At 34.5% G+C, this 24,570-nt stretch overlaps 1 protein-coding gene across 1 annotated transcript; it reads right to left on the reverse strand.

The window, feature by feature from the left end:
• Window positions 1–11,830: 11,830 nt before the first annotated feature.
• Window positions 11,831–17,131, reverse strand: LOC138327677 (uncharacterized). The gene is made up of 3 exons (XM_069273966.1): window positions 16,836–17,131; window positions 15,884–16,059; window positions 11,831–12,187 (listed from the first exon to the last, which is right to left on the reverse strand). The coding sequence occupies exons 1-3, from the start codon at window positions 16,953–16,955 to the stop codon at window positions 12,118–12,120; spliced, it is 366 nt and encodes a 121-aa protein (XP_069130067.1). The 5' UTR covers window positions 16,956–17,131; the 3' UTR covers window positions 11,831–12,117.
• Window positions 17,132–24,570: the final 7,439 nt, after the last annotated feature.

Genomic DNA, 24,570 nt, shown 5'->3' on the forward strand with positions numbered 1-24,570 from the left:
AACAACTTATAAAATTTAGGGTCAAACAAATGATCGCACAAACAAATATAGCCATTATTGAGTATACATGTTCCTTTAACAGTGTGAATAGGTTTTCTGTTGGTTTTTATGGTATACTATGAACCGCACGAGGTGTGTATTTACTCCAAAAATACAGTTAACCATCAGTGTTTGTCCTTTATTCTTATATAAAGGAATCAAATATTTCTTTCGTGGTGTCAGAAATGTGTCCGTTGTTTCAAAAGCAATATGAAGCAACAAAACAAAATATACAAAACTTATAAAGGAACATAAATTTTATATTTTTTAAGTAAGCTTTAAGTTTACGATATGCCCTCTTAAGGATAAACATAGATACTATACCAAACATTGTCATTTCTGTTGATACATGTATATAAACGTTGGACTCAAGTGAAGTAATATTACATAAATACTACCTGCATTAGAAAGTGGCAGTGCCTAGTGTCACTCCGAGGATATCACTGTCACACTACTTCGCGACAGTTTAGTGTTATTAGACGAAACTTTGGCGTTATTTTGCGAAACGTTTTTTGACGAACTTTGGTGTTATTATGGAAAATTTGGTGTTATTAGCGAAACTTTGGTGTTATTAGCGAGACTTTTGATGTTATTAGACGAAACTTTGGTGTTATTAGACGAAACATGATGTTATTAGACGAAACTTTGGCGTTATTTGCGAGACTTTGGTGTTATTATGTGAAAATTTGGTGTTATAGGCGAAACTTTGGTGTTATTAGCCGAGACTTTGGTGTTAACATGATGTTATTAGACGAACTTTGGTGTTATTAGACGAAACATGATGTTATTAGACGAAACTTTGGTGTTATTAGGCGAACTTTGGCGTTATTAGACGAAAACATGATGTTATTAGACGAAACTTTGGTGTTATTAGGCGAAACTTTGGCGTTATTAGACGAAACATGATGTTATTAGACGAAAACTTTGGTGTTATTAGGCGAAACTTTGTGTTATTAGGCGAAACTTTGGTGTTATTAGACGAAACTTTGGTGTTATTAGGCGAAACTTTATGTTATTAGGCGAAACTTTGGTGTTATTAGGCGAAAATTTGGTGTTATTAGACGAAACATGATGTTATTAGACGAAACTTTGGTGTTATTAGGCGAGACTTTGGTGTTAACATGATGTTATTAGACGAAACTTTGGTGTTATAAGGCGAAACTTTGGTGTTATTAGACGAAAACTGATGTTATTAGACGAAACTTTGGTGTTAATTAGACGAAACTTTGGTGTTATTAGACGAACATGCGTTTTTAGACGAAACTTTGGTGTTATTAGGCGAAACTTGGTGTTATTAGGCGAAATTTGGTGTTATGATGTTATTAGACGAAACTTTGGTGTTATTAGGCGAACTTGTGTTATTATGTGAAATTGGTGTTATTAGGCGAAACTTTGGTTGTTATTAGGCGAAACTTTGGCGTTATTAGACGAAACATGATGTTATTAGACGAAACTTTGGTGTTATTAGACGAAACATGGCGTTATTAGACGAAACTTTGGTGTTATTAGGCGAAACTTTGGTGTTATTAGCCGAGACTTTGGTGTTAAACATGATGTTATTAGACGAAACTGTGGTGTTATTAGGCGAAACTTTGGCGTTATTAGACAAAACATGACGTTATTAGACGAAACTTTGGTGTTATTAGGCGAGACTCTGGTGTTGTTAGGCGAAACTTTGAACTTTGGTGTTATTAGACGAAACTTTGCTGTTATTAGACGAAACTTTGGCGTTATTTTGCGAGACTCTGATGTTATTAGGTGAAAATTTGGTGTTATTAGGCGAAACTTTGGTGTTATTAGGCGAAACTCTGGTGTTATTAGGCGAAACTTTGGTGTTATTAGACGAAACTTTGGCGTTATTTTGCGAGACTCTGGTGTTATTATGTGAAAATTTGGTGTTATTAGGCGAAACTTTGGTGTTATTAGCGAATGTTTTGAAACTTTGGTGTTATTAGACGAAACTTTGCTGTTATTAGACGAAACTTTGGCGTTATTTTGCGAGACTCTGGTGTTATTATGTGAAAATTTGGTGTTATTAGGCGAAACTTTGGTGTTGTTAGGCGAAACTTTGAACTTTGGTGTTATTAGACGAAACTTTGGCGTTATTTTGCGAGACTCTGGTGTTATTATGTGAAAATTTGGTGTTATTAGGCGAAACTTTGGTGTTGTTAGGCGAAACTTTGGTGGTATTACGAACTTTGGCGTTATTAGACGAAACATGATGTTATTAGACGAAACTTTGGTGTTATTATGCGAGACACTGATGTTATTAGGTGAAAAATTGGTGTTATTAGGCGAGACTTTGGTGTTATTAGACGAAAACATGATGTTATTAGTCGAAACTTTGGTGTTATTAGAACGAAACTTTGGCGAATTTGGTATTTTGCGAGACTCTGGTGTTATTATGTGAAAATTTGGTTTTATTAGGCGAAACTTTGGTGTTATTAGGCGAAATTCTGGTGTTATTAGGCGAAACTTTGGCGTTATTGAGACGAAACTTTGGTGTTATTAGACGAAACTTTGGCGTTATTTTGCGAGACTCTGGTGTTATTAGGCGAAACTTTGGTGTTATTGGGCAAAACTTTGGCGTTTTTTGGCGAAACTTTGAACTTTGGTGTTATTAGACGAAACTTTGGCGTTATTTTGCGAGACTCTGGTGTTATTATGTGAAAATTTGGTGTTATTAGGCGAAACTTTGGTGTTGTTAGGCGAAACTTTGGTGGTATTACGAACTTTGGCGTTATTTGACGAAACATGATGTTATTAGACGAAACTTTGGTGTTATTATGCGAGACACTGATGTTATTAGGTGAAAAATTGGTGTTATTAGGCGAGACTTTGGTGTTATTAGACGAAACATGATGTTATTAGTCGAAACTTTGGTGTTGTTAGGCGAAACTTTGGCGTTGTTAGACGAAACTTTGGTGTTATTAGACGAAACTTTGGCGTTATTTTGCGAGACTCTGGTGTTATTATGTGAAAATTTGGTGTTATTAGACGAAACTTTGGTGTTATTAGGCGAAACTCTGGTGTTATTAGGCGGAAACTTTGGTGTTATTGGCGAAACTTTGGCGTTATTAGGCGAAACTTTGGCGTTATTAGGCGAAACTTTGGCGTTATGAGACCAAACTTTGGTGATATTAGACGAAACTTTGGCGTTATTTTGCGAGACTCTGGTGTTATTATGTGAAAATTTGGTGTTATAAGACGAAACTTTGGCGTTATTAGGCGAGACTATAGCCTTATAACGCGAAAAATACTATATACATGCATTACATTGTTTGAGCTCTCCGAAGCCATATTTTGATTCTGGCAGACACATTTAATATGGACGAGCAAGAACTTTGTCATATATACCTATGACGTTGAAGCTCACACAAAATAAATGTTGAAACATCGTTTAAGTCTGAAAACTGTTTCCATCTTGTTCATTTCAATCACTTTAGAAATCACTTAATGCACTTTAGAGTTGATTTGTTTTTAATAACTTGGACATTGATTTCTACACTTATATGGAATTACGAGAACTGTTTGGGGTTATGGCAATGGTTTTATTGCAGAAGACGTGCTATTTTGGAAGTTGTTTTCTGATACAATATATTTATGTTATCAGAAAGTGTAATGTGTCTAGCAAAATTTATAAAATGACGCTTGTATTTTTAGTAGAGCGGCATAGGGAAAAATCATGCATTTTTTATACAAGCATGAAACTTCATGAAATTTTGCATGCGAGTAGCCTAGACTACCCAAACTATATTTAAACCGGGAGCCATTGCAAAATGTATCTACTTCCGTTTTTTTCAAGATGGCCGCCATTTTCGTGGGTAACAAAGTAATGAAATAGCATGATGCACATCTCAATAACATGAAACTTAGCATGTTAATAGCCAAGACTACCAAAATAATATCAAAAGCGGGAGCCATTGAAAAAATGACCTACTTCCGGTAATTCAAAGATGGCCGCCATTTTCGCAGGTAAAACTTAAGGAAGTAATGAAATAATATGATACAAATCTCAATAAAAACATTAAACTTGGCATTTTAATAGCCAAGACTACCAAAATAATATTAAAAGTGGGAGCCATTGAAAAATGTACCTACTTCCGGTAATTCCAAGATGGCCGCCGATAGAATAAGCGAAACTATGAGACGTGGTGAAAAAATACGCTGAATGTCTTAATAAACGTAATAAATTTGGCATTTTAATAGCCAAGACTTACAATATAAGATTAAAATCGGGAGCCATCGCAAAATGTGTCTACTTCCGGTTGTTTTTTTAAGATGGTCGCCATTTTAATAGGTTAAATTAAACAAAGTAATGAAATAACATGCTGCACATCTCAATAAAAACATGTAACTTGGCATATATGGGTAAAATCATTCATTAATTTATTCAATTTCCGGTATTTTTAAAATGGCGTCTATGTGAAAGTCGAAATATGGATACCAGAAAATGTTGAAGTATTGATACATTTATGTTGTTTGAATTTTTATTCGCATTTCAAGTAACAATAGTAAATTACATATAATTGAGAACAAAGAATAAATTAAAAGATAACAGAAATCCATTTCCGGTCGCTTCCTAACAGCACTTGATGGTAATATCGAAAAGTCATAGTATATTTAAATGATACATAATGTATTTCATTAAAGAGGTTCGACAGAACTTTAACAACTTTGAAATGAGTATGATAGTTATTAAGCAACAAACTTTCGTTTTCAATATTCATTTGCACTCATTATCTTACATGAAACTATTCCTTCTTTGCGTATTACGGAGCTAGCTCCCATGAGGGTAGGTATCAATTGTTACGTCATTATTTTGTGAGCGCAGTTCACGTCGTTTTCTACGAAAAAGTATGACGTTACGCTCGCAAACACTTGACATCACAATCAATACCTACCCAGAAGGACAGAATACCAAATCAAACAATAAAAATGACAACATTTAACATAAACATAACCGGAAGTGCTTTTAGTAGCTTAATTAATTTTGGTAAAGCAATGTGTTTTTGTTTCATAATACTTTAATTATGTAGAGTCCTACCTTGTTAAGCTAAGTCAGGTGGCCACTAAGTTTTGCTTTATTGTATATAAAGAGTATATTGCAAATCCGGAAATGCTTTGTTGTTTTGTAAAATGAAAGGCAGATTGTTGTTTTACTTGATTTTCTTACTTCTATCAATATCATTTTTACATGTATCTTCGTGACGAATCGCGAATCAAAAATATTCCATTGTACTTTCCTTAATATGGCTTTTAAATGTTATATGTTAACAATTTAACCGGAGGTACACACACAAAATGTGTACAATAAGCTTCAGTGTATCAATCAACTTTCAAAACAATATCCTCATAAACAAAATATTTATATGCGGTTTTACTTCCATTCTACCATTACTCACCATGATGGCGGCCATATTAAAAAATACGGAAGCAGATACTTTTTTTCAACGGCTCCCGGTTTAAATCTTATTTTAATTGTCTTGGCAACTCACATGCCAATTTTTATGCTTCATACCTTCTTCGGGTATTGTCTATGAAAATGCTACCTAGTTTTGCCTTTGAAAATGAACGTTATTTTGAATAATACCGGAAGTAGGTATTTTTTTAGTGGCTCCTGGTTTAATCTTATTTTGATTGTCTTTGATACTCACATGCCAATTTTTAGTTTTTATCAAAAACTTCTCCGTGTATAGTCTACGGAAACATACGCTATCTCGAATAATACCGGAGGTAGGTACTATTTTCAATGGCTACCGGTTTTATCCTATTGTCTTGTCTTGGCTGTTCACATGCCAATTTCCATGTTTTTATCAAAACGTGCAGCGTGTTATTTCGTTACTTCTCTAAGTTTCGCCCAAAAAATGACGGCCATTTTGAAAAATACAGGAAGTATATACCCTTTTCAATGGCTTCCTTCTTGTTTAATTCCTATTTTGGGTTGTCTTCGCTATTCACATGCCAACTTTCATGCTTTTATCAAAAGGTGCAGCTTTTTATTTCATTAGTTTTCTTAGTTTCACCGCGAAAATGGCGGCCATCTTGAAAAATACCGGAATTAGTCACTTTTTGCGATGGCTCAAGCCTTTTTTCTCTTTTAGATAGTCATAACTACTTGCAAACAAAGTTTCGTGCTTGTATCATAAAAATGCACGATTTTCCTTTTTCGGCCAAATGCTGCTCTACTATTTCATTGAGAGGAGAATGAAATGTATGCTGTTTCGTATAGAGCTCTTGCTGTCATAGTCGATACATTTTGTATTTATTCAGACTAAGTTTGAAATGTTCGTTCGAGTTACCTCCCTCCAACTAAATAACCTGTAGAGCATATAGATATCTTCTCCGCTTCTTGATTCAAGGTTTTCTGCATGACATGCTTATTAATGTACTTTTATAGTACCAAAATTTAAGCTGAACTGCTCTAGTGTAATCAATATTGTAAAAATATTATATAAAGGTCGACCATGTCAGTTTGACCTTGTGATTAACGCATTCTTCTAAACGTAGTACTCTATTACTAGTATCATGAAGTCTACAAAATTAATGTAAATTTCAGGTGTGGGTCAAAGAAGTAATATCAACGGCATGCTCCGGGTAACGCGGGATCCTTACAAACGTATGTCTGTATATGTATATAGTCAAATGGTAAATGAAAAGGAAACAAATATTACATCTTTAATTCCCCATTATCAATACATTGGATCACTACGTGATTACTTTTGTTTTATTTGCCTTGATAAAGGGACAATTCGACGACACGGTGAGAATTACTTCCCCGTCCCATGTAAATATAGTGTAGAAATAAACATCTTAATTATCGGTATGTCCTAATAATAATAATAATACTGGATGCAGGCATAATGCCCGTATATCCAGATCGCTAATCATACTATACATCCCGACTATGAATACGTTCATTGTTATCTATCTCGTGATTAAAGTAGCTTTCGGGCAATGCTTATCCAAGCGAGATTTAAATGTTTTTATTGATGGTGACGTAACCAAGGCTTCGGGAAGAGAGTTTCAGTGACTGATGATCCGCTCATTGAATGAATACGTTCTCAAATTTAGACAACTTCGTCGTTTTAATAATGCCAAAGAGTGGTTCCTAGTTCTGTTGTTATTATTTGAATTAAAAATCTCTCTGCGACGACCCGATCGTATCCTTCATGTATCAATTTATATACTTGGATCATGTCTCCTCTAAGCCTTCTGTGTTTAAGTGTAGGTAACTTTAAGATCCTCAGTCTGTTTTCATAGGTTAAATCTTTCATTCCCGGTATTTGTTTTGTTGCTCTTCTTTGTACATTTTCTATCCCGTTTATTTGTGTTTGTAAGTAGGGTTCCATATGCAGGCGCTTATGTGGTCTGACAAGCTTTATATTATAGACAGAATGTTTGATTATCTAAATTGTTGTAAGTTCTTCGGATAGTTCCCATTATCATATTTGCTTTATTGACAGCATCATGAATATGTTCACTGAAGCTTAGGCTGTTGTCTGTTGTTATCCCAAGATCATTTCAAGACCACCTCTAATGTTTCCTCCATTCTTCCTTCCAAAGTGTTTTTGTGTAAATGTCGGGTCGTTTTATTAGGGTTCTTCCCTAGATATAGAACCTTACATATCTATAAGGATGAAGTTTTAAAAGCCATCGATCAGACCATTTTTGGATTTGATTAAGTTCGTCCTGTAGATTTGTGTTTTCGTTATAATTAAAAAGTTTAGTATCAGCTGCAAACAAGTAAGTCGCTGATTTAGTAGTTTCTGGAAGGTCATTAATATAAATTACAAACAGAATCGATCCTACAACACTTCCCTGGGGGATACCACTTGTCACCGCCATCCATTTGGACAGTTCTTCGGTTACCGATACTTGCTGTTTCCGGTTAGTAAAAAAAACTTTCTACCCATTTGATGATTTCAGGTGATAATCCGTATGATATTAATTTGCCGATGAGCCGTAGGTGTGGGATTGTGTCGAAGGCTTTCATGAAGTCTAGATATATGGTTTGGATTGATCCTCCTTGGTCGATAACTTCTGTCCACTTATCAATAACTTTAAGTAACTGTAAAATAGTTGATCTTCCCTTGATGAATCCATAGTGCTGTTTACCAAGAATAGTGTTCTTTTCTAGATGATCCATTATTCTTTTCCTCGCCATTTTTTCCATAGTTTTACAAACAACACTTGTCAAACTTACTGGCCTGTAATTCCCTGAATATTTCTTGTCTCCTTTTTTGTGGATCGCAGTTATCTAACTTTCCTTCCAGGTATTGAAAAGTTCTCCTGTTTTCAGTGGCCAGATAAATATTTCACACAAAGAAGTCTTAATTATGTCCAATGTTTCTTTTAGTACTTTCGGGTGAATATTATTTGCTCCTGGTGATTTGGTTGGATTTAATGCCTTCAAAATATTCAATACTTCCAGTTCTGATATATCAGTGTTAATAAATGGATTTTCTATGATAAAGTTCTTCAATACGGGAATATCATCTTGTGGTTCTACGGTGAAAATACTTGAAAAATAGTCCGCTAATGCGTTTGCTTTATCTTGATCAGTGTGGGCGATGGTCAGATCGTTTCCACATTTAATGTGCAGTTCTGTGATTCCGGATTTCGATTTAGTTTTTTAATTTGCATATCTCCAAAACTTTTTTGGATTCTTCTTGACACCTTTAGCGATATCCTTTTCTAAACACTTTTTAAATTTCCATACTAGAGCTTTAACTTTGTTTCTTGCCTTTACGTATTCGTTATATTTCTGCAATGTTTCCAGATATCTCTGCCAGCTCCTATGTTTCCGTTCAGTTTGTTTGTCGAAAGGATTTCGCCTTTTCTTCGTTTCTGGAATGTTCTTTGGTATATTCATATCAATTGTGGATTTTACGTTCTTCTGAAATATTTCGTATTTTGGTTTAGTGTCCGGTGCGCGCTATAATTATAATATTTCCTTCCAATCTATCGATAGATCTTTCCTTATTTGTATGTAATCGCCTTTGTTGTAATTAAGCTGAACTGTTTTGCTAATGTTATAAGTTTTTGTACAATTCAGTTTAAAAAAAATAGTACCATGGTCGCTCTTTCCTAATCCTTTTTTATCTTTTTATTGCAATATTACTAATCATATCTTGTTCGTTTCTAAATATCAGGTCTAAAATACTTGATTCCTTATACATGTATGTTGAAATAAAAACGCATCTTTGACTGATTCAATTTTCTAGATGGGGTCAACTGATCCCAATTGATATATTTCATATTTAAGTCCCCATAATTAGCAAATGTGATGTTTTTATCTCCACTATATTGGTAAGTACACAAATCTCTGCTGTTTTCATCCTCGCTGTTTGGACTCCTGTGCAGGTACCCAATAGTTAATATGTAAATTCTGTTATTATTAATTAAATTTATTCACTTTTTCATTTTTGATATCGCTTATTAAGTGTAGAAGAAAAAAATGTAATACGCATGTGTCCATAAGTCGCTGTCCATGTCTGTTTTGTATATTTTGTTTTATTGTATTTTCTTCTGTTTTTTTTTTTTTTTTTTTTCAACATAAATTTTACTCAATAACACTTATTCGGTATAGAATAAAAGCAACATAGATAACAATAAACAAAAATACTAAAAAATTATCCTTTTCACCTTTTCAATTTTTTTATTGGCTTGGTTTGATTTTTGGTTAATACTCTACACGTAATATAAGGCCGACCGCACGAGTAAGTACTCAGTATACTAGTTCAGATTTAGTGACTCTAGGAGACTTTGGTATATTTACGATTGAGTATTTTGTTATTGAGCAGAGTAATTGTCTGAGTAAACCTTCACTTTTTTCTTTAAATCATTGGATTATTTTATCACTATCGGTCAACCTCTGTTATTAATCAAACATGTCTCAAAAGCTAAGGACAGTAAATGGATACTTCAGTGGAAATACGAAAACACCTTGTGTGTGACTGTATCATGGGGTGTGGTTTTGGAGACTGCTGTATAGAAACATTTACTGCAAAGTGAAGCACATTTTTAAAGACGTCGAACAGGACACCCCATCCGATCATGTTTTACTTACAGTTATCACTATATGGTGTCCATCAGAACAGGACACCCCATCCGATCATATTTTACTTACACTTATCACTATATGGTGTCCATCAGAACAGGTCATCCCATCCGATCATGTTTTACTTACAGTTATCACTATATGGTGTCCATCAGAACAGGACACCCCATCCGATCATGTTTTACTTACAGTTATCACTATATGGTGTCCATCAGAACAGGACACCCCATCCGATCATATTACTTACAGTATCACTATATTGTATCAGGTCATCAACACATTATCACTATATGGTGTCCATCAGAAACCCAACACACCCATCCGATCATATCATATTTTACTTACAGTTATCACTATATGGTGTCCATCAGAACAGGTCATCCCATCCGATCATGTTTTACTTACAGTTATCACTATATGGTGTCCATCAGAACAGGACACCCCATCCGATCATGTTTTACTTACAGTTATCACTATATGGTGTCCATCAGAACAGGACACCCCATCCGATCATATTTTACTTACAGTTATCACTATATGGTGTCCATCAGAACAGGACACCCCATCCGATCATATTTTACTTACAGTTATCACTATATGGTGTCCATCAGAACAGGACATCCCATCCGATCATGTTTTACTTACAGTTATCACTATATGGTGTCCATCAGAACAGGACACCCCATCCGATCATGTTTTACTTACAGTTATCACTATATGGTGTCCATCAGAACAGGACATCCCATCCGATCATGTTTTACTTACAGTTATCACTATATGGTGTCCAGTCCATCAGAACAGGACACCCCATCCGATCATATTTTACTTACAGTTATCACTATATGGTGTCCATCAGAACAGGACATCCCATCCGATCATGTTTTACTTACAGTTATCACTATATGGTGTCCATCAGAACAGGACACCCCATCCGATCATGTTTTACTTACAGTTATCACTATATGGTGTCCATCAGAACAGGACATCCCATCCGATCATGTTTTACTTACAGTTATCACTATATTGTAGCCATTAGAACAGGACACCCCATCCGAGCATGTTTTACTTACAGTTATCACTATATGGTGTCCATCAGAACAGGACACCCCATCCATCAAAATATTGTTTAACGTAACAGGAGTTGCTTCCCTTTTCACATGCACTTTCAAAGGCAGCTATATAAGTAATCTTTCAAACAGAAATTGTGTTATGTGTTTCTGTCATACCAAATACAAATAGCAAGAGAAATTCACCAGCACAAGTTATACTTGTTACTTGAGATTATTCATGACATCTGCATTCAACTAGCGAGCGTACAGCCAGTTATTTTCACGGAGATGCTAATTTTGCGGTTTTCATTGGACTTTGTTATGGTCGCAAATATTTGATATACGAAATATTTAAAAATAGGTCAATTATATATACTTTGAAGGCCAAATCGCCAAAATCACCATCATCAAAAATTGATTTTCTCTGTGTTTAGTTTTCAAGAAAACTTTGACACGTGCAATTAACAGACTAACCGGTACACCGAATTTAGAAATGATTGACAAAGTAAACGAAATACAGACAATTCTCTATAAAAACAAGGTAAAGTGAAGATGGTACAAAATACTTGTTTATGTGACCTTTGCAAATATAAACGTGTTTCTTTATACTTATCACATCAATTTTGACTACGCGATGCCTAGTTTAAATACATTAGCTAAACAAAAAATAAAACATGGAGAAGTCAATAGGTTATTTTAATGTATAAATACGATGAATTAATCAATTACTGTGAATCATACTAACAGAATAAGCACACGCAACCATATGCTATCACATGCCATAAGTGAAAATATGTATCAAAGTCGCTTGCTTTCTAGGTTTTCTGCTAAAATGAGATAAAAATGAACAATATAAAAATCACATCTACTACGTTGTAAATATAGTAAGTGATATAAAGTAATACTGAATTCCTGTGGTTCTATTAATCAGTCCGTACTCTTCCACTGTTTCCGCAAAGTTCCAATTTATGATCCCAGTTTTGTTTCTGCGTTTGATCTCGTACATTTCCTTGTATCAAAGAACAGCACCAATACCCTGAAAAATGAATGCATAAATAAGAACTTTCACAAAGATATCAAATAATAATACAAATTCTAAATTGATACACAATATTACGATATTTCCAAGTGTTGTACCGAGGTCATACAAATACATTTGAAATGTTCAGAATCTTGGCCGAGGACATACAATATTTAGCATGTAGAGGAAAGCTAGGGAAAAAAAAGCTAGTAACTATAATGTTTAGGATGCGGAAGAGAGCCACAGAAGAACACCGAACAACTGCAATGTTCAGCTTTTTGGGGAAAGGCGGGGGGAAAACGCCAAACAACGTTCATCAACTATCAAACTTGGGTTTCGAGCTCGTAAGTAGAGTTATAATATATCGGAACCCCATCACTTTTCGGCCACCGCCGCCAAAAGGAACAGGGACCAGGTATCCCGGAGAAAAGAGAGCGTTATTTGTTTAATCGTCCTTCAAACAAGTATAGGTCAATTCTGCCAGAGATCAAATGAGAATCACGAGTGGTGACAACGACATTAGTGAGCCCTGTACACCGAACTGGTCTGTCCTGTTGTTGAAAACGTAACAATTTTGTGGAGATCATGAATGTTTTAAAAGCGAGGATACCAATATGTTGTATCAACCCAAATAAATAAATAAGAGTCGTTATTGTTGCTGATCTGGTTTTATTATAATGGTTGTGTGCAAGAAACATCATATGTCTTCGATCTTCGACCCAAGTAAATAAATAAAAGTCGGTTGTATTTGTTAATTTTAATAAATCACGCGCCATAAGGTCTGATTTAAAACTATAGCATTACGACTTTGGTTAATGTTACGAATAGCTGAGTAACGTTATCTCGTCCATTGCATAGGTATTCACATACTTGGATAAACTCCAACATTAAATAAACCCATGTTGTGTAAGCTTTACAGCTGGATTTGTGTTATCAAGTTTATACCACTTTAAACATAAACTATTTAAAGTAGATTCTGTCCTGACAATTTTTGTTGAATGATTTATCATATAATCGCATATGAGTTTTTTTTTAAAGAGTTTTCAATAATCAAATTGTGCACATATTAAGCTATGAATTAAAGCTTGCTGAAAGGTATTATGTTTTTATGAAATTATCTACAATAAGACCACTTTCATGAAAATGATAATCTGCTCTGTTTGCAATTCTTTCGCCAATAGTAGTTCATTTGCGTACTTTGAATTTACATGATTACTGGTACATAGAAGTTATCAAGTAGCCAGTGTAATTAAAATTAGACTTGTAATTTCGCTCCACTACGATGCTCTATTGGAGGTACGTAACTAAGGCATCGTAGTGGAGAGGTAATACAAGTCCAATTTCAATTAGATTGCCATATAGCCGGCAATTTTCGCGGGGATGACATTTTCGTGATGTCATGATACATGTAAATTGCTTTGGTCACGGATATGAGTTCATGAAATAATGCACAATGGATTGATCATATACATTCGTAAAACACTGTTTTCAAATCGCAAAATTTGAATTAGTTTAAATTTTGGTTTTCTCTTTTCAAGCGGAAATTTCGAACAGAATGGTTTGTAAAAATAACTACCTATACTAGTATACATACATTGATTACAATTGAACCATGACCTGAATAGTACAAGCTTACAAACCTCATTCATAAATAGCACAGTGCTCTAGATATAATTACATGGGTATAAATGTATTCATTGATCTACTTTGTAATTATAGACTTCTTCCACTGAGAAAGCCTTTATTACAGAGCTATAGGAATACGACTCTTTTGGTGTGTTGATAACGTCTATATAAAACGTGAGGACGGTATACGTATTGCGTTATTGTGTTTAATATGTAAAGAAACAATGAGGTGATATTATGTGACATCATTCGTCTCCCTCTCAAACACGCCCCATTATTTCTACTTCGATGAACCAGTTATGTCCGCAGATTTTTAACTCTGAACGCACGAGCTCAGCGACAACAGGAATACAACCTATTAGCTTAATGTCAAACTAATATAAACATCCTTATATGGATGTCCAAATTAACAAAATTTTATACCTGAATTCAAAATAATACACTTCAAACGGCGACTTGTAATCACTTTATAAATGTTGATATTTGTTCGAAGCGAGCTATGATTAGAACACATTACGACTATTTTGTCTATGAAGCTGGTATAATTCCAATCTTATACAACACGTAACGGTTGGTAAGGTGCCAAACGGTGTTCATTTCATCATAAACAATGCACTGTTACTAAGGTGTAGAAATTGTTGTTCGGACATTATGAAGTAACCATGGTCCTGCTCGTAGTGACAAAACAACCCTGATTTGTGGTCAAATGGTGTCTAAAATTAACTCTTTGAGAGATGACAAAGAGATGTATGTCATAACAGTTCAAATTATAATGGGTCTTTGTTAGTGATCGATCTAGATAGGGAGCCACAATACGTCTCTATACTAATGCTGATAAAGAAAATTGTCCAAGTTTACGACATAAAGACGATTTATGAGTTTTGAATTTATTCTCGTGCAATAAAATTTTAATTTAACATACAGACATGTATTTGAAGTGACGATTTAAATAATAATAATTAGAGGTTCACCTGAAGCATACAAACACAATACTTATCACTGACATTATCAAATAACCAGCGATATTAAAATCCACTTAGACCTTCCTCCGGACAGAACACAGTATACTTTAAAAGATTGTGAAACATTTTGATCCAATTCCTGTTAATAACCAGTAACATTTTAAATATGTGTGCGATGTTAAGGGGATAGAGTTAAACCAGAGTACCCGTAAAAAACCCAGCCCTGCAACTGCCCACGTATATTGTAGATAGTTGTGAAATGTTAGCGGTAATGTGCCAGGATACTTGGCGGCTACTCACATACAAGGGAAGATAATCCAACTGGCTTTCATTTGAAAGAGAAAACATTTTTCAGAAGAACCATTGGAACGTGGAAGCGAAATTAGCTGAAGTATTACATGTAAATGGTACATTGTCAACCTGGAAGGTAATCGAAGGGAAGATAAGCCTAGAAAGGCGTGTGAAGGGCACATAACTCTAGATGATTTTCATCATTGTCATGTATTTATCATAAAACAATTTAATGTGTTGGCACAAAGGTTTTTAGTCTATTTCTGAAATGAAATAAAAGTGATATGAAAGTGAAACATGCCTTTGGAAAGTCATAACACTCGAGGTGGTGTCCACATGGAGGGGCGCCAGTATGCTCAAGCTGGCTCAAGCTGGTGACAGAGCGTATTTATGGAAGGGGGCATAACCCAAAGAAACACATCCTGTTAATGGGATATAACTCTAGGTGATGTAGATAGGGAGGGGACTAAGTTCTCACTAACGTATCCCTAGCTGGCGTGACTATTGTGTTACTATGATGAGACCTAAGTGTTACTTTAAAATTGGTCGGTGGGGTAGTGGTTAATTCACTCGCCTTTCGACTATCCGCCGGATTTCGATCCCCGGTCGCACGAAAGTGAAAAGGTAAGGGGGCCACATGCCCGATCACGTGGGATTTCTCCAGGCACTCCGGTTTCCTCCCTCTTTAAACCAATCGCACTCTTATATTCGGGCATCGAAAATGCTGTTTAACTTGTATCAAATAAATAAGGTTTATTTCTAGTGTGACTGACGCAAATTTGGAAGGGGCATAACTCTAACAATGATGGGGATGTTAATCCAACTGACTCACCTGTCGACGGGAATGCTGACTGATTCGTTAACAAACGTGGCTATTGACCCGGCGTCGGCGTGCTTGGTCTCCTGTGTGATCAAGTCACTGTTGTGGTAAATATTCATATTTAACATTGGTGACATCTTTCCGCCGCGCATCATCATGACGTCACCATGGACCTCTAGAACCACATGCTGAAAATAAACACATAATGCGTTTCAGTTATGAGGAACATTGTGTTATTGTGTTCAGTACTACAATACAGCTTCTGATGTATACATCTAGCGGTGTCTGGTGGCGTGCTTCAGTGATATAGCACTATAAAAAGGGAAAGGGTTCCACTACACAAGGAGACACCACACGGAAATACTGCAGCCTTCCAAAACACACACCACACACTCCATTCTAGACTGGCCACCAGACCCTAAGTTGTTGATAAGACTTTCTCAGAATTTCTTCACCAGATTTTCTTCCCCTAGTTTGAAGCTTAGGAATCAGGCATGAAGTAGAGTCAAAAACGATCAAGCCAAATTTTAGTGATTTCTTTTTAATATTCTAGAGACTGGTGGCCAGTCTAACTTCATACACGCATCACACCGCATACAGGGGAGACATTACGTTTAATGAAATTCATAAGCTGGTTATCGAATGCTTCGTTTATTGAAGTTATGTTTTACTGGCCAATCAATAGTTAGGTGAATAAATTCTCACTTGAATCTGGAAACAAAACTATGTTATAATAAAACACTTATATACAGCTACCCAGCTACCCAGTCAATAAAGGTAAATTAGACAGGTGTGAAGACTTAGTCACCTAATGAACGCAAATGTCAGATAGGAATTTCAGTAAGACATGATTGTATTCCTATACGTGTACGTGTTTAGAGATACGAAGTTTAAATTTATAAACGTACAAACAGTTGCAGCTTACATTTAACATGACATAAGTTGATGTATACTCTACACCTACCTGTTCTTCCGTGTTATATTTTTTAGCTAGTTTAGCCGACAACTGGCACAGGAATTCCTTCTGTATGGCAGATTTTGGAACATTGGTTCGGACATCTACGGCCAGTTTGGTGATGGTCATTTTGTCCTTTAGTCGTGTCTGGTCCTAGATGACCAGCACCAATAAGCACTGACCGTTCGATACGATGCAGACACCTCCTATGTTACACATGAATGTGTATTGGCTTTTAGAAATATATTTTTCAATGCCTATAGTCCGTTTCATATAAATGTTGGCTCCTTCTAGATAAATAGCAGGCACGTAAAATTCAATATCTATGTATACGACTTATTGATATTGCATTATTGACTAAGCTCGTACAGGTAGCCCCAGATACTTGTGTTTGTATACACCTGTGGGGCTACGACTGTTGAAACTTATCTTAACACTTGTCGATAGCATGGGGGTAGTAAAATCGGTACGCGGTTCTCTGAATAATCTCTGCGGTTCCATTTTAAAATGAAGAGTTAATGGGTTTTGTTCTTTTTCGCGATTCTCGTAGATTTCACTTCCATTGTTGGTTAACAATATCAAGTCAAATGTAATGTATTTAGTTTTCTTTGAAACGAATCACTTTATCTTGACTAAGTGTATATATATAACAAACAAACAAACAAACATAAGGAGTATATATGAGTTAATAAAAAAATAATTCTAGGCAGTTTAAATGAAATAGACATGCACAGACGAGCTATATTATACATAGGCCTTCCAAAATTACAAATCTTACCATCTGTAATTACAAAACATACTATCCGTAATTAAAAATAACACGTATATCCGTAATTAAAAATATTGCCATCATCAAATAATAAATATTACCATCCGAAATAAGTAGTCATAATATCAATAATTACAAGTCTTAATATCAATAATTACAAATTATAATGCCAATGATTACAAATTATAATATCAATAATTACAAGTCTTAATATCAATAATTACAAGTCATGATATCAATAATTACAAATTATAATATCAATAATTACAAATTATAATATCAATAATTACAAGTCTTAATATCAATAATTACAAGTCATAATATCAATAATTACAAGTCTTAATATCAATAATTACAAGTCTTAATATCAATAATTACAAGTCTTAATATCAATAATTACAAGTCATAATATCAATAATTACAACTCTTAATATCAATAATTACAACTCTTAATATCAATAATTACAACTCTTAATATCAATAATTACAAGTCATAATATCAATAATTACAAGTCATGATATCAATAATTACAAATTATAATATCAATAATTACAAATTATAATATCAATAATTACAAGTCATAATATCAATAATTACAAGTCTTGATATCAATAATTACAAATTATATCATCCGTCATTACAAATCAAATATACCATCCAACTTACAAATTGTGAGATCAATAATTACAAATCATACTGTTATCATCTTTATTAACAAATCATGTCATTTGTATTTACATAATTACAGATCTTACCATCCGTAATTACAAATCTTTAATTACAAATCATGCTATCCGTATTTACATATCATATTTCCATAATTCAAATTGTTGTTTGGAGGCCAGGCGAGATCTGTAACAGAAATGACACTGGGTACTAAAAAGCAAGTACTCGATACCGCATTGCTCTTTTTAATAACATCAAATCTTTTGCATTGCTTCTTTCTTTAAATTTTGAATGTAACATTGATAACAGACAGGTATATTCGTATATAATAGATACTCAATGAATATCAAACCAAAACGTTCTTAAAACCAGTGAAATGATAAAAAAAGTGTAGCTGACACGCAATACATAATTTTGTTGGAGAATTTACAGTACACATCGCATTTCAATGTGAGAGAAAGTGTCATTGAAAGTCATTATATTACAGTTTTTCATATCAATACGTATTCTCTTTTACCTACAACCCCAGTATAATTAAATCGTTTTAGGGTATACACTATGTAGATCGATATAAAGGAGTATTTTCTATGTCAGCATTTATGGAGTTGTAAATGTATTGTTAGAGATAATTCTGTTTGCTTCTCGCTTCGTAGGTTTCATAAAAACCACGTTCAAACACGAGTATAAAATTTGACTAAGTTAAATACATTTTAAAACCAAATCCATTCGGTCTATATACATACACGTATATAATGTATAGATATATTTGGAATTCAAGTTCGAAACATTGTAATGAACTGACCGTTGACCGGTGGCTTTTCTCCAAATCCTCCAGCTTTTCCATTTTTAAAACCAACAACGTCCATAAATGACCCTATATCGCTTAAAGGGACAATTCAGTGAGGCTAATTCGTTACATAATCACGAAGCAAAATATGACATAAATGTATTGTTCTACAATCCTTATGAAACATTTGACAAGAAATAGTGACAAATTCCACAACATTGTTAAATATTTTAATTAATATCATTGAAATTCCAAATCGTTGATCAACACGATTAAGCAGGTACAACATGTACGTTGTACCCTTGCCCGAGTCAAAGTCATGCACGTTAAATAAAAGCAATACATAACCACTGAGGAGTTGATGAAATTAGTTTTAGACCAGAATATGCATTTAATAATGTTAACACAACTGAAGGAGCTTTTTGAGAAGTTCTAGACAAAAAATTCTTTACAACACAGGCAAGGGTCAGGGTTCGGCATACAAGGCTATGTGTAATGGCGATTGTTGACTACAGTGGGCTTTTCTGACAAATCACAGTTAAACCAACTAATCCAATTTGCATTAGAACTGGTTTGTATCCGAAATATGTGCAAGTTTTAATGTACTCTTAGATCGAATTGTCTCTTTAATTTAACAAAAATAAATCGATTTTTTTTAATGTAGTATTACCTTTGGACTGAAATAACTCGGAATTTAGTTTATGATAAAGTAACATAAAATTACATTGTATATTATGTTAATGCTTATTGTTAGAATAAATAACCATAAGACATACATTTATTTGTGTGTCTAGACAGCCAGGCATCTAGGTAAAAAATATTGGCACTGTAGTATGCGTATTAATACGGGCCATAGGTTAAATCAATCGAAAAGTAATGTTTAAATTGGGTTTCAATTTCGTCCCATTAACTTAATTAATGGTGTGACACAGAACACAACGTTTCTTACGTCGTATGCCTGTTTTGTGTTGATAGTGTTTTAATTAATGGTGTGACACAGAACACAGCGTTTCTTACGTCGTATGCCTGTTTTGTGTTGATAGTGTTTTAATTAATGGTGTGACACAGAACACAGCGTTTCTTACGTCGTATGCCTGTTTTGTGTTGATAGTGTTTTAATTAATGGTGTGACACAGAACACAACGTTTCTTACGTCGTATGCCTGTTTTGTGTTGATAGTGTTTTAATTAATGGTGTGACACAGAACACAGCGTTTCTTACGTCGTATGCCTGTTTTGTGTTGATAGTGTTTTAATTAATGGTGTGACACAGAACACAACGTTTCTTACGTCGTATGCCTGTTTTGTGTTGATAGTGTTTTAATTAATGGTGTGACACAGAACACAACGTTTCTTACGTCGTATGCCTGTTTTGTGTTGATAGTGTTTTAATTAATGGTGTGACACAGAACACAACGTTTCTTACGTCGTATGCCTGTTTTGTGTTGATAGTGTTTTAATTAATGGTGTGACACAGAACACAGCGTTTCTTACGTCGTATGCCTGTTTTGTGTTGATAGTGTTTTAATTAATGGTGTGACACAGAACACAACGTTTCTTACGTCGTATGCCTGTTTTGTGTTGATAGTGTTTTAATTAATGGTGTGACACAGAACACAACGTTTCTTACGTCGTATGCCTGTTTTGTGTTGATAGTGTTTTAATTAATGGTGTGACACAGAACACAACGTTTCTTACGTCGTATGCCTGTTTTGTGTTGATAGTGTTTTAATTAATGGTGTGACACAGAACACAGCGTTTCTTACGTCGTATGCCTGTTTTGTGTTGATAGTGTTTTAATTAATGGTGTGACACAGAACACAACGTTTCTTACGTCGTATGCCTGTTTTGTGTTGATAGTGTTTTAATTAATGGTGTGACACAGAACACAACGTTTCTTACGTCGTATGCCTGTTTTGTGTTGATAGTGTTTTAATTAATGGTGTGACACAGAAACAACGTTTCTTACGTCGTATGCCTGTTTTGTGTTGATAGTGTTTTAATTAATGGTGTGACACAGAACACAACGTTTCTTACGTCGTATGCCTGTTTTGTGTTGATAGTGTTTTAATTAATGGTGTGACACAGAACACAACGTTTCTTACGTCGTATGCCTGTTTTGTGTTGATAGTGTTTTAATTAATGGTGTGACACAGAACACAGCGTTTCTTACGTCGTATGCCTGTTTTGTGTTGATAGTGTTTTAATTAATGGTGTGACACAGAACACAACGTTTCTTACGTCGTATGCCTGTTTTGTGTTGATAGTGTTTTAATTAATGGTGTGACACAGAACACAACGTTTCTTACGTCGTATGCCTGTTTTGTGTTGATAGTGTTTTAATTAATGGTGTGACACAGAACACAGCGTTTCTTACGTCGTATGCCTGTTTTGTGTTGATAGTGTTTTAAAACATGTTTTTACGTCGTATGCCTGTTTTGTGTTGATAGTGTTTTAATTAATGGTGTGACACAGAACACAGCGTTTCTTACGTCGTATGCCTGTTTTGTGTTGATAGTGTTTTAAAACATGTTTTAAGATCAGCAGGTTTATGATTAAATACAGAAGCATACCGATAATTCTGTGAATAATTTATGTGTATGTTCAGATGTACAAAAAATTCGTGTTCAAAATAACGTTATATTTTGAAACTCACACATATAACACAGCCTGCGGCCTTTAGTTTAGCTCATTCAAGTGTGTGTTTCATCAGTGTCAGATCGCCTAATCTGCGCACTCTTAATATGTTTGTAGATCACTTTCAGTTTAACCTGGTTGCTGTAATTAAGCTGTTCAAGAGTATCTGGGTTTACTCCTTTGGTAAATATTAAAGCTTCTTTTCTTTTAATTACATGTACAAATAAATGTTCTCGTGAATTGAATAATATCGTTTCATTACTATTGCCAAAAACAGCATTTTGATAATATTATTACGTACTATTATTTGATATTATACGTTTACGCTAATTTTGAAAACTCGTATGTTTTACGCACTGATTATAATCAATGATAGTACTAGGCCTATAATATAATAATTATTTTAGATACAGTTGAAGCATAAAGGTGCTAATTTAATAGAAATTATACAGCATTAATAGATAAAATGCATAAATATTTGAGGCAAACAGGATTGTGATTTTAAGAAAATACGATAATTGAAGTATAACTTTAAGAAAACTGAGTGGGATGCAGTACTAATGTTCAAATAGTCTTTACTTAAATTAAATGATAATGATATGTTAGACTGACCTACTATGTTCGAGCTCAGTAAAGGGGAGATAACTCGAGTAGACCAATGAACTATATTACAACTAAATTGGATTTTTCAATGGTGCCAAAAATAATCATATATCTTATATATATAATAATAATAATATCTTTAGAAGTTAGTGGTACCAATTGAATTTATTTTCTAACCTAAATATTGATTTTATTGATCAATTTAAATCATGCCTCATACCAAAGAGGCGCCGAAGTGGAATGTGTGTCTTACATCACTGTATTTCTCTGCTGTATATCATCTTTCCATAAATTACCAAAGCTGTCCTCATTAGAAAATTGATATTGGTACATTTTTTAATTATGTCCTTGCTGTTGGTGTCTCTCTTTGAACAAAGACCTCGACAGGCCATTGATGATGGTTTCTCATCTTTGAACAAGCCTTTTTTTTATCGCCACGACTGTTGCTAATGTCTCTCCGTGATACAAACTCTCGACCATGCCATGGTGTCTCCTCCAGACCTGTCCGTACATTTCTCGGCTATTGCTAATTTTGACTGTTGACTTTGTGTTTTGACTCTTCTGTTTTTTATTTGAGCGAAACGAAGCCGTTTTTCTGAAGTAAAAACGTCCACCTACGGCTTCCATACTCATATGATACGTAAACTTAGTCCGCTAGACCTGCCTATATTATTCGGCTTTCCCCATGATATATTAGGCAATCAAAAAGAAAACTAACAACATAGGCAGGTTTAGCGTACTAATGTAATATGTCATATGACGATGGGCTGAACAATGGAAAATAAAATTGTAACTGAATGAAAAGAAAAAAGACATTCATACTACATGTGCAATCGTATATGGTTATTTATTTGTCTGGTGACTAACCCTTTCAAAACTGTTTTCATCATTGCCATTTCATCGTCATAAAAAATAATTGATTTTTTATAAACTTAAAGATGCTCCACCGCTGACAAATGGTATTTTTTCACTATAAAAAACAGGAGCAGACGATTAAGTTACTTACTTTACACCATTACCACCATTGAAAAGTTTGAACTTCTAATTTTCCTTCAAGTTAGAAATTTGAAAAATTAATTAATTGCATCCCGAAAAAATTCCGTGACACTATATCCTATATGGAATGAAGTACTGATTACGCATGCACCAAAGGCGAAATAAATTATTTTATATTATTATTTGTGTTAATTAGGCATATATATACACGATTAAACACCAATTATTGTTCAAGTGATTAACATCATTTATGCTCTGTCGGCGGTGGAGCATCTTTAAATTGTTTGATCTCATTTGATAAACAAGTAATGTAACTTATACAAATTCACTTTCGATGGCTCAGATGAAAGCTCGCAAAGGGGGTCTTTTAAAGTGGGAGGAAACCGGAGTACCCGGAGAAAACCAACGTGATCGGGTAGGTGACCACAAACTTTTTCACATTCATGCCGGGGATCAATTTTATAAATTTTGACATGCACAACCTTCGTTTTAACATTCCTTAGTGGCAGAAATTGATAAAGTCCCTTTCATACAAGGGTATCCACGGGGAAGAAATTCCTGACAGATGGTGAGTCTCCGACAGATGTGAATATAAATACCGACTAATCCTGTCATTACACTCATCCCCGCTAATTACGTAGTCGGACCTCCCCAAACTTAAAGGGGCTACACACGCGTAATGGCGTAAGTGACCCGTGACCGGTCTTACCAACTCAACAATCAAAGGTCGTGTTTTGTTTTACAAATGGCCAAAGAGTCCGTGATCAGTGAAAATCACCATGAAGAATTCGTCCGTGACCCCATACGCTGATTATATAGTTATACACATCTAACAGGAAAATTGGTGACTGATTTATACAACTTTCCGCTGATGGTCACTGGCCTTAGTGTATAATTCTGTGTTCTTTATGTCATAATTACTATTTACCAATATAGGCGAATCATGTGATCTTGTAATAAGGAAAGGAACCTTTGCAGTACAGACATGTCCTTACAAATTAAAATGAACGAACGAACGAATGAATGAATGAATTAATTAATTAATTGATTGATTAATGATCTCGAGCTAACGAACGAACATAAACGAATGAATATTGTGAACGAACGAAAAGACAGATGGGACGATTAGATCGAAAGCCGGAACAATGGATTGATTTTAAACCTACATTTACAATGAAAATTCAATAAAATATTTTGATATATTTATAACGTTATCCTACCTTCAGATTATTAAGTTTCACATTTTATGGACGCGAACCCATACTCCTCATTACATTCATCAAGTG

Source organism: Argopecten irradians, chromosome 7, assembly GCF_041381155.1.
Source record: "Argopecten irradians isolate NY chromosome 7, Ai_NY, whole genome shotgun sequence".
NCBI classification, from domain to species: domain Eukaryota; kingdom Metazoa; phylum Mollusca; class Bivalvia; order Pectinida; family Pectinidae; genus Argopecten; species Argopecten irradians.

Excerpts from the sequence above, each read along its gene's own strand:
- LOC138327677 (XM_069273966.1), bottom strand. The coding sequence starts at position 16,955 with ATGACCATCACCAAACTGGCCGTAGATGTCCGAACCAATGTTCCAAAA. Across the intron at positions 16,060-16,835 it reads AATATAACACGGAAGAACAG|CATGTGGTTCTAGAGGTCCA; the intron begins GTAGGTGTAGAG and ends GTTTATTTTCAG. Across the intron at positions 12,188-15,883 it reads GTCAGCATTCCCGTCGACAG|GGTATTGGTGCTGTTCTTTG; the intron begins GTGAGTCAGTTG and ends TTCATTTTTCAG.